A 12173-nucleotide genomic window follows, 5' to 3' on the forward strand; every position below is an offset into this window, starting at 1 on the left:
ACAACTCAAAATTCAGTGTTTATTTTCTCCACACTAAAAAAGGATACTTCAGTTAGTTAACTATGACAAACTTGACTTACAATGAAAAAGGGAAAATACTGGTTACAACGAAGAAAAGAATCTGTCCCAGTTATTCTTACAGGGTGGGAATAAAAGCCTCTTTCTGTGGCTGGGCTTTGCGCTTGCCAGACAGATGCTGTGTGGCTCAGCTACATCTCAAGCTTTCTCTTCATTTACTTTCAGACAGGGTCTCAAAACTAAGTGGTTGTTTTTGAGCACAAAATCCTCCTGCCTCAACCTCTGAATAGCTGGGACTCTCTGCACTACCAGGCCTGGTTTCCAGGGCCCATCCCTGTTGATACTACAGGAGATTCACCTTTATAATCGGTATTTGAACACAGATTCTGGGCCTTTGGCAGAGGACAGGGAGGACTGAGGAATCAGCGTGTGAGTATAACTAACTACACCTTCTCATTCGGTTAACCCAAGCTGCAATACCACCCACCCTGTGCGGGGAGCACATGGAACAACACTCACAGGTGTGCAGAGGCTTTGGAGATGAAAAGAACAGCATTCTGAGTGCCAACTGCAACAGAGGCCACCTACCTTTATAGAACATTTTACAATTTAGTCTCTCCTCGAGAGATTTATACTACTTGACAAAGTAATGACCCTTTGTTTTCATCTTACCAATCTTATCTGAGGGACAAATGAAGTTAGCCACAAGCAAATGGAAGAATTACTGTTTCGAAGAGAGATGGGACAACACTATCTGAGGATTGGAGCTCTGCAGCAGAAAGAACACAATGCCTTCAATTTATGGAATCAGTGAGTCCACAATTCAGGATGGCTCAATTTACATGCACCTTCATTATTAACACCTCAACAAGGGTCTGGAAGCAAGATAGGAATCCTGGAATTAGAAGTCGCAACCCAGACAACCTACCCCAGCTACCCTCACCAGCCTCACAACCTTCCAGATAGAGCCTCTGCTTTCCATCTACAACAACAGTGACCACACCAAAGTGAAAGAAAAACATTCCAACATGCCTCTCCCACCTGCTCCTTTTTTTTGTTTGTTTTTTCGAGACAGGGTTTCTCTGTGGTTTTGGAGCCTGTCCTGGAACTAGCTCTTGTAGACCAGGCTGGTCTCCAACTCACAGAGATCCGCCTGCCTCTGCCTCCCCAGTGCTAGGATTAAAGGCATGCGCCACCACCGCCCGGCCCACCTGCTCCTTCTTAATAATTTAACTACTGCTATGGAGACAGCCAAACAGCCTTTTAAATAAAACCTAGAAATATAGTACTTCATCTAGGAATTTAATCTTGGGGGACCGGGGAGATGGCTCAGCAGTTTAGAACACCTGCTGCTCTTGCAAAGGACCTGGTTTCATTCCCAGAACCCACTTGATGGCTTACAACTACCCATAATTCGGACCTCCACGAGCACCAGGCACGCACACGGTGCACATACATATAAACAGGCAAAGCACTGATACACATAAATCTTAAAGAAAAAAACGGTAATATAGGTTTAAAAAAGTTCAGCTTAGCAAACAATTAGTAAGAAGCAGTTTCCCTTTTCCACACCCGTGCAGCAAATGTTAAAACTAAATGACACCATAAGACTATTACATCTATAATACTTACAAAGAAATGGACAACCGCATGCCTAGGTCAAGAACTCCTTTGGGGGAAGAAATAAAAACATCAATTCTTGCCGGGCGATGGTGGCGCACACCTTTAATCCCAGCACTCGGGAGGCAGAGGCAGGCGGATTTCTGTGAGTTCGAGACCAGCCTGGTCTACAGAGCTAGTTCCAGGACAGGCTCCAAAGCCACAGAGAAACCCTGTCTCGAAAAACCAAAAAAAAAAAAAAAAAAAAAAAAAATCAATTCTTTACGTATTTGAAAGTCTTGAAAGCACAAAGCCAAAACTGGCACCCGACCCCAAGACACTGCTTAAGTCATATAATAAAAGGCCATTTTTATTGTAGTTAGTCCAAAAGCAAACTGATACTTTATTTACTTATTTATTTGGGACAGAATCTTTCTAATATAGCTCTGGCTAGCCTCAAACTCAGAGATCCGCCTACCTGTTTCCCAAGTGCTGAGCTTATTCATCTTTGCGGCAGGGCCTCACTGTACAGTCCTGGCTGACCTAGAGCGCACTATGTAGTCTAGGAAGCCCTCAAACTCACCTACGTCTACCTGCCTCTGGCTCTTGGCCATCCTCCTGCATCAGCTTTCAGAGTGCTAGGATTACAGGCATGCATAACCACACACAGCAAGTAGATAGTATCTACTTTTTTTAATCTGTTGATGGAACTGTGCCTAAAACGAAACTGCATATGCTCACCCCAAATACCAAACTCCTTCAAACAGCAAGGTACATTTATATACTTGAACACACAGTATGCTTAGCTTGGGTAGGAACGTGAAGCCCATCTTTCTTTTTAATGAGTCAGCAACATAACAATCATGCTCCGGGGGCTGGAGAGATGGCTCAGAGGTTAAGAGCATTGCCTGCTTTGCCAAAGGTCCTGAGTTCAATTCCCAGCAACCACATGGTGGCTCACAACCATCTGTGGTGGGGTCTGGTGCCCTCTTCTGGCCTGCACGCATACACACAGACATAATATTGTATACATAATAAATAAATATTAAAAAAAAATCATGCTCCCCACTGTTATGATACACATTTGGATCCTTTCTGCTTTGAAGCAACACTGCTATTGTGACAAGGTAACAGAAGAGAGTTCTTAAGCTGGTTAATTGGAGTGACCACTGGGGCTTAGCTTTACCTTCATGAAAGGGGGAAGGACTTTGAGGCTATCATTCCTTCTTATGAGATCATCAATAGCTGTTTTTGATGGGTGTAGTTCTTTAACAAGCATGACTAAACTGACAGAAAATGTAGCTTATTTTCAAATTTTCTGTTAAAGCTGGATATGGTGGCACATGTATCTACACTATATATCTGCAATCCTAACAATCGGGAGACTGAAGCGAGATGTTGAGTCTGAGGTTGGTCTAGGCACAGGAACAGTTGTCTTGCACATGAAACAAAATAAATGAACAAGTAATATTTCAAAGGCAAACACAACAAAAGCAAACGTAGTTTTCACCTAGAGATAGAATTGGCAATAAAACATTACCTGTTCTGTTTTACTAGGACTTGTACAAGGTATACCAAGACATGCATCTCCCCGTCTAAAACATCCTAGTATTGTTTAGGAGATTTACATCATTACAAAAGTTGAAATACAATCTAAATCAAGCAAGTTAGGCAACAACATTCATCAAAAGTATCTATTTCAAGGAAACTTTTTTTCTAAAAAGATTTATTTATTTATTATGTATACAACATTCCTTCCATGTATGCTTGCAGGCCAGAAGAGGGCACCAGATCTCATCATAGGTGGCTGTGAGCCACCATGTGGTTGCTGGGAATTGAACTCAGGACCCCTGGAAGAACAGTCAGTCCTCTTAACCTCTGAGCCATCTCTCCAGCCCCCCCCCCCTTTTGGTTTTTCGAGACAGAATTTCTCTGTAGCTTTGGTGCCCGTCCTGGAACTAGCTCTTGTAGACCAGGCTGGCCTCGAACTCCCAGAGATCCGCCTGCCTCTGCCTCCCGAGTACTGGGATAAAAGGCGTGCACCACCACCGCCCAGCTTCAAGGAAACTTTTTGAAATAGGTTCAAGAACTATCATTTTCATTTTAGCCCCTCCACCCCCACCTTTTTGGAGATAAGGTTCCACCCTGTAATTCCGGCTGGCCTCTGCTTCCCCAGTGCTGGGATTAAAGGTATGCACCACCAATCAAGTTTTTTTTTTTTTTTGCTGTTGGTTTGTCAAGACAGGGTTTCTCTGTGTAGAGTCATTGGCTTTCTTGGAGCTAGCTCTGTAGGCCAAGATAGCCTCAAAGGCAAAGAGATCAACTTGCTTCTGCCTCCTGAGTACTGGGATTTTAAAAGCACGTGCCACCACCACTTCGCTCAAGTATTATTATTAATTTTAGGTGTTTCAAGACAGGGTTTCTTTGTGTAGCCCTAGCTGTTCTGAAACTGGCTCTGTAGGAGGCTTGCCTCTGCTCCTGAGTGCTGGGATTTAAAGGCACGCTACTACCACTACCTGGCAAGAATTATTTTTATGTGGCTCTAAAATTAAAACTTTAGACCACTGAGAGAACTCAATGGTTAAGAGTCCATGCTGCTCTTGTAGGGGCCTGAAGCTGGGCTCCCAGCACCCAAGTCAAGTGGATCAAATAACCAGACTCCAGGGATCCAACACCTCTCTGGCCTCCATGGGCACCTCCACACATATTTGCATACATAAGACACACATACATTAAAACCCTAAAATCTGCACATGTTGAGAAAAAAATCTAAGCCGGCTAGCCTCACATCTGAGCTTCACAAAGATGTGAAAAACATACTGGATCCATTAAGCTGCAGCCCTCACCCACCCCACCTCTCTACCTACTATCTTTAACAGGCTCTCCAAAGCAAACCCACTCAGTCCATACTTTCTTTAGTTTCTTGTTGCTGCTAAAAAGACACCCCAAGAAACACAACTTTGGGGAGAAAGTTTTGTTTTTCCTTCCTGAGACAGGGTTTCTCTGTGTAGCCCTTGCTGTTCTTGAACTCACTCTGTAGACCAGGGATCCTCCTGAGTGCTGGGATTAAAGGGACACACCATCATGCCTGACTTGAAAACAGGTTATTTTGGTTCAATTCCAGTCCATCACAGCAGGGATGTCACAGTGGCAGGAGCTTGAGGGGAGGTACTCACATCACATAAAAAGGGAGCAATGAATACATCCTCACACTTTTAATATTACATTTATTTGTTTGTACAGGTCAGAAGAGTAAGGTGTTTTACCATGTAGGTCCTAAGGGGTCAAACCTAGATCACTGGAGACCTCTCCCATAGGGAGCTTCCTCTATGCTTATACAATTGAGGACCCTCCCCTCCCCCAACCTGGGAATGGTGCCACCTACAGTCGGTGTGTCTTCTCATCTAACATAATGAAGGTCTCCTAAACCATGTTCATAGGCCAACCTGATCTAGACAATTCCCCAGACTCTAGAGCAGCAGTTTTTGGCCTGTGAGCTGAGGATCCTTTCACAGGGGTCCTGCATAGCGGACATTTACAATACGATTCATAACTAGAAAAATTACAATTATGAAGTAGCAACAAAAATGATTTTATGGTTGGGGGTCACACATGAGGAACAACTCCATTTAAGGGTTGTAGCATTAAGAAGGTTGAGATCCACTGTCAAGTTGATATTACCATCCTAGTCTTTCCAACTAAATTAAAGTTTCTTGAGGATATGTATAATTTATTCCTCGTTGTCTTCCGATTCTCTTCCTAATAGCATGAAATCTTGGATACTCAGAAACACAAGTGCTAGTTTAGGACACAATCCCATCAGATTAGCAGTGACCTCAGAACATGTTTTAACTATTTTATAGTAACTGGACTTCTGAAAACCAGTTACAACCATTTAGTTGGAAACAAAAAGTAGTGGTGCTCCAGCCTAATGAGTTGTCTTTCTCTTGCTATACAAATGACTGCCATTTAACGGACTCAAAATGTTCAGAGTCAGCAACCAGAAACCAGGACCTGGCAATATATTGTTTGTTTTTGTTTTTTGAGTACAACAAGTAAATTTTAAAAGGTTTATTTCTAGCCCGGAAGTGGTGGTGCTGCATTAAAAACCAGCAAATCAGCGCGCGGGGGGGGGGGGGGGAGTGGATCTCTGTGAGTTCAAGACCAGCCTGATCTAGAGTTCCAGGACAGCTAAGGGGTACACAAATAAACCCTGTCTCGAAAAACAAACTTATTTTCAAAACCTTAAAAATACCACCTCGTTTGATTTGAGAGAAACAAAAATCAAAATATTGGATTGGTGTAGCACACACACGTAACCAATCCCAGCACTTGGGAAGCTGAGACACAAGGACTGCCACAAGTTCAAAGCTACTCTGGCTACATAACCAGTACCAGGGCAGCCAGGGTTACCTGGGAAGGAAGGAAGCGTTCTTTGTACAGAGCCGAGGTAAATAAACCCACGTCTGTCTTAAGCCCCAATCATTCTCAGCAGTTTCTGAAAAACCGTGTCGTCAGAAAATATTCATCAAACGCAAAAACCTCCTTTTTACATCAAATTACAAAGGAGCATACGGTACTCCAAAAATTCTTCCTAACACAAATTACTAACATAATCCTTATTTTTGCACTAAAATTAAATGTTAAAGTAACCGTGAAAAGCGAACACAAAACAGAACGGAGATGAACATTTTATACTAGAAAACTGCATAAATAAGACTTGAAAAATACCACACGACCGAAGCTGAGCAGCCTGCTCTCCCAACTCTTGGGGGAAACCAACGGAACGAGCTAACCTGAGATACAAAGCGTAGTCACCACTTGGCTGTGTCGACTCAGCACCCTGCCTGAAACACAGGCGGTCAACTCGGGGATCACTCCCACTACTTGTAGCCACAAAACACAAGAAACTTTCAACCAAGAGAGGACACAACATTTGGTTCTCTTCCAGTCTGTGTTGCTCATGCTAAACACAAATGGCACCATGCCAAGTACGTTAAACAGAGGATCTCACACTACCCAATTTGAGTCAGCATATACATCATAGGTTAAAATGCCACTGGATTTCCAATCCCGAAGCTCTCCGTATAGTATGACTCACCAAATCCTCCATTTCTTCCAACTATGAAAACTTTATACTCCTCCCTTGTAACTACCACCATGACCTTCGTAGAAATCGGGCTAGCGGCTTTTATTTTTGTTTGGGAATCGTTAAACGCACAACTTTAAACAGGGCTCAGAGGAAGCCGACCCGAACGCGATGACCTTTCCACACAGGCGCTGGGCACGGACTGGCCTCAGAGCCCGCCTGTGGGGGACCCAGTAGGCATTGGCAGCTCCAAGAAGCAAAGCAAGCCCGGCTGCAAGCGCAAAGCCTCTTCTCCACCTCGCCGCAGCTCCAGGTCCCGCTCCCGGGCCCAAAGCAGAGCCAGTCCCTGGCCGGACCACGCAGGGTCCCGGCCGCCCTGTTCTTCGGCGTCGGGCAGGGCCGGGAGGCTCGGAAGCCCGTAGCCCGGCGCGCGGCGCCATCTTAGGCGGCGGCGGCGCCATCCAATCAGCGCGCGGGAGGCGGGGGGCGCCGGGTCGCTAGCGAGTCCCCGCGGGCAGTGCCGGGCGCCGGTGTGCGAGGTTCGGGGGGCCTGGCCTCCGTGCCGCCATGTTGCACAGTCCCCGCGGCCTCCTGGAGCCGCAACCTGGGGCCTACCCCGCTCACCTTCTCGCAGAGGCTCTTGACCTGGGACTCGGAGAGCTGCTTGCACTCGTTCAGCTGCTCGATCCACTGGTCCAGCTCCTTGGTGAACAACTTCTCGTCCATGATGACGCCCGCCCGAACCGGCTGCCGCTCCGCGCTGCTCCCGCGCCGCCGCCCGCACCCGGGCCACACGCACACGCCGCCGCCGCTCCCCGGGGTGCTTCCTGCGGCCCCTGGCGGCTGCTAGGCGCTGGCGTCGGCCCGCTGGCTTCGCTCCGCAGTACTGGGCCGCCGGCCGCGGTGCCTCCTCCTCCGCTCGCCCTAGCTCGGGACCAGGCTTTCTGTAATGGCGGCCGCCCGGCGTGGTGACGTCACGCCAGCGTCGGGGGCCGCGGGGAGGGCGTCGGAGCGGGGCCCGGACCCAAAGCGGCGTACCGTGGGGCCCGGCGCAGGCGCAGCGGAGCTGGATGCCGGAGGAAGTGCCTTCGATTTCGGGGCGTGGTCCTCGCGGGGAGGGCGGCGGGGGGGGGGAGGGGAAGAACGGGGTTGGAGCAAGCGCAGTGCTCGAAGAGGCGAACCCGGTTAATCCGGGAGTCCCAGGCTCCGAAAGACGCCTGCGCGGATTCGGCGCATGAGCAGTCCGGGAAGGCGAGGGATGTGTCTGTGCCCTGGTCTTGGGGGAAGGCCGTCGGGTAACACCGCTCAGAAACGGTCTTGGCCCTGCCAGCCTGATCACTGAAACAACAGTCACAACCCTAAGGCGCGTACGCCAGAAGCTCTGGGAACCGCACGGGAGTCCCACGTCTTTGAGGACAAGAACTAGCTCCTAGAGGCAGACTGCCTGGAGTGACCTTCCCCCACCTCCGGGCGTTGCAGGCTGCTGTAATTAGGTCATTCGTAGGCGGAGGAAGATGTACCTGCTTGGGGTGTGTCACTCGCTCACCTGACACCCCTAGCAGACACCTGTCACGGCTCGACGGCGGGCCCGAGGTCAAGCCTTCGATCCTGGCCTTGTCCCGAGCCTAGCTAGCTTCCTCTCCTGTGGCCTTCCACAGCTCCGGTGTGCACTTTTCTCCAAGTCCTGTGCCCACTGGAAATGATCCTGGTCTCCTTTCTAGAGGACAAGCCGGTAGAACGTGAACATATGGGTCTTGGCTGTGTTCTGGCGCCAATAAAAGCAGCTACAGTAAAGGAAGCTGATACTCGGCCCTTGACCTGGTTATTGAATCTCTTTGGGGCTTGCGAAACTTTTTCACATTGCACTGTCCCTACATTTACAAGGATACTTGGCTCCACAGAGCGCCAACTATTTACCAGATCCCATGCCTAGAGGACAGAGGGGTCATGTGGACAAACAAGGGCGGCCGCTGCCCTAATGGAGCTTGAATTTCCCCAACAATACCGCAGGAAATGGATGGAATGGGCTGAAGTTATACATCGCTCTCCCCAGAGTTTGAGAGGTATAGAAGCCAAAGGATGGTTAACCATGAAGGACAAGGCAAGGGTTGATCTTCTAAGCTCTATTGTGGGGAGCAGTCAAGCCTGACACATGGCAGGCAAGATGCAGCTCCTAGGGCATCCCCCTGACCTACAAGCTAAGAGAGGGCCTCAGTGGCCCCATCTACAAATGGCAGGGCTGAAAATCCTCCTGTATCAAGGACAACCTGCTTGGCCAGGAGTACTGGCTTAACCAATTCTGCATCCCCCTGGGTACCTCCCTCTAGTGTGCACAAAGGAAGTACCTGAGATCTACTCTTCTAGAAGCCTTCTTACACACTTGTTCTTCCAGAGTGGGGAAAGGTCATGCCAGCTTAATTCTGACTCTGGTTTGTAGTGAAGAACCCCAATTTACAGACAGAAGTCTAAGAGTTAAGACTGTGGTATAATAGAGGGATGACTGTCCGGTGCCTGTGGTTAGAAAGCCACGGTCACTGTGCTGCCTTCTCTTATTCTTTGCCATCGTCTTGGACCCAGGTGAGAGCTGGTCCTGTCTCAAAAAGTAGGAAGCAAGCAGGGACACACAAAATGGAAATGGAAGGGATTTCTCCAAGGTCAGTGGTCAGACTTGAGAACGTCATACTGACAAGGTCTTAGCCAGATTTATACAGCTCCTGATATACACAAGAGGACCAGCATGCATCCCTTATCCTACAGTTTTTTCACCTGCAAAGACCGTGATGATGTTAGTTTGGCAGACTGAGATGTACTAAACGCCCACTATATATGCTAAGGTTATATAATGAGGGTTCTAGCTAGGCACTCCTTGCTAGTAGCATTAATATGTTGTTTATTTTCTCTTGATGCAGGTTACTTGGCTCACCACCCTCACAAAATGGAGGGAAGATATAATTATATGTACTTAGAACATCTTGCCAGCCAAATAATTAGATGCTGTGACTTAACTTTTTGAAGAATGACTTCTAGGAAGCTCTCATTAGCATTCAGGCAGTGGGATAAGGTAGACCAGATCATAAACAATACAGAACTATGCTAACCAGGCTGCCATTCTCTCAGCAGAAATGAAGAATGCTTTTGTACTCTGTAGAGCCTCAAAGTAATCAAAGGGTCTGAAAGTTAGGTTTGATTAATCTGGTCTCAACTAATGTGACCCAAATGACTCAATCTGAGAACTGATGAATTTTTAAAACAGCCTGGAGTGATATCGCCTGCCTATAATATCGGCACTAAGGAGGATGAGGCAGGAGGATTTCCTCCATCTCAAGGACCTTGCCTGGGTTACACAATGAGTCCAAGGCAAGTGGGATTGCAGCGTAAGACCCTGTCTTAAAACCAAAAGATAATTTAAAAGGAAGAAGAATTATCCTTTTACCTTCTGGACAAAACAAAAACAAATCATTAATCTTTGAGAATCATGGCTTAGCTGATGAATCCAGTGTGCAGTGACTCTGTGTTGCCCAGGATGTTTAAACACAGCTATAAATAACAATCATCTGACGATGGGGGCGGGGCAGGAGGCGGATAACCTTGAGCAAATAGTTTTATAAAAGGCACTCTTGGTGAAGATATTAAGCTGACATTAAACATGGAGAAGGAATGAGATGTACTTCACCAGCATTCTCTTCAACTAAAGTTTGTTGGTGGTCCTTCCCCAACTTAACACATCTGACACAGAAAGCTCTAAGGAACATGTAAGGAACAGCTCTAGGGTCAATGGGACTGGGTTCAAATCCCTGTTTTGCAGACCCTCCCTCTCCCTTTCCTCCCTCCCTTCCTTAAGTCTTTTCTCTTTTTCTTCTTTGCTTTCAACAGGATCTAACTGTGTAGACCAGGATGGCCTCGAACTCACAGAGCTCTGCCTGCCTCTGCCTCCACAACCAGTGTCATTAAATGAGATTATAAAGGTATAGCACTGAGCAGCACGGAATGCATAGCCAATAATGTTTTATATCATTTTATTATAGGTCCAATTTTAAAAATGCCCATTGCTCATTAGAGTCCCTCAGGTATATAAAAAAACACCACATATAATCACATCATAGCAGCAAGTGGAGATGGGAGAGGATATTCACTCAAGAAGGTAGGAATAGAACAAAAGAGCACCCCCTCCCTTCCCTCGTCATCAGACCTGCTGGATAGAGACAGTTACTTAGAAATAAATCCAAGAATTAATATTTGTCAGGCTCATGTTCCTCTTAGCTCCAAATTGTGCGTCTAAAAAGAGCACCTGACCTAAAAAGGAGAATATGCTCTTAGCACCTACGTCTCCGGTGCTGCAGGAGCCCCAGCCAACATCTTCCTGGCCCTGCTCAGGGAAGAAGGCCTACGATGGTCTGGCTGACTGGGCCTGCCTACCCACCAGCTTTCTGCATCCCACACACCCAAGGCAACCGGTGATGTCTATCTCTTCCTTTTTGTAGTCTTCAGAAAAAAAAAAAAGATGCCATTTCACCTAGATGGAGTTTTATAGATGTGGTCAAAGTTTGGTGGCCAGGAACTTTGTCACAGATACACTAATGACCTTCCTCCCAACTCCTGTCACTTGACTAAAGACAGGATCACATCCCTGCCTGATGCCCATGACGTCCAGGCAGTTCTCAGTTACAGTGGGAAACAGCACGGAGAAAGAAAGGCAAAGTTCACCATGCATAAAGCAGGACAAGCCTCACAAACACTACCCCAGCCCTGCAGTTCCCAGGGGTACTGTCGCATGTCTGTTGACACAGCTGACTGTTACAGTGTAAAAGTACCTTGTAAACCAGTAGGTTTCTCTGGGTGTGGTGGGGCACACCTGGACACAAAGCACGAAGGAAGCCGAGGCAGTGGGATTGTGTGCTTGAGGCCAACCTGGGCTGCACAGTGAGACCCTGACTCTAAGCAAGCAAACAGAAACAACAGTCATTTGTATGACACAGCTTCATGAAGCGTCTGTTACAAATACATGCTTCTGAGAAACTTCAGCAAACTACACAGGAGGTGGTAGTAGTGGAGTGGGACTTTCTCTTCTTTTTAAGCCTGTGCTTACTTGATTCTTCTGTAATGAGTACATATTACCTCTGTGACCATGAAAAGAAAACATCCAGGACATCCGAGTAGACAGAGCATATCCTCGGAGAGTCATAGGTTGGAAGAACTCATAGCTAGGGGCCCGAGAGATGGCTCAGTGGCTAAGGCACTTGCCACCAGTCTGAAGACCTGACCTTGATCCTGGGAACCACACGGTGAAAGAAGAGCACTGACTTCCTGAAGGTTGTCCTCTGAGCTCATGTGTGCTGAGCATGTGCAAATATAACAAACGAAAAGTAAAATGCAGAGGAAGAAATAAAACCTCATAGCCAGGAGGCCAGCTAAAGATTCCACTGCACCTGAGGAAGTCACGTACCCCCTTCTTTTTTTTTTTTTTTTT

General features: G+C 47.1%; 1 protein-coding gene across 1 annotated transcript in view; it reads right to left on the reverse strand.

Moving 5' to 3' along the window:
* Positions 1-7637, reverse strand: part of Ppp2ca (protein phosphatase 2 catalytic subunit alpha) — a 23054-nt gene extending 15417 nt beyond the window's left edge. The window contains exon 1 of the mRNA XM_005350109.3: positions 7331-7637. Coding sequence (XP_005350166.1) covers positions 7331-7432 — 102 coding nt within the window. The 5' untranslated portion in view covers positions 7433-7637. The remainder of the gene's footprint in view (positions 1-7330) is intronic.
* Between the last annotated feature and the right edge of the window lie 4536 nt (positions 7638-12173).

Source organism: Microtus ochrogaster, chromosome 7, assembly GCF_000317375.1.
Source record: "Microtus ochrogaster isolate Prairie Vole_2 chromosome 7, MicOch1.0, whole genome shotgun sequence".
Lineage (NCBI taxonomy): Eukaryota > Metazoa > Chordata > Mammalia > Rodentia > Cricetidae > Microtus > Microtus ochrogaster.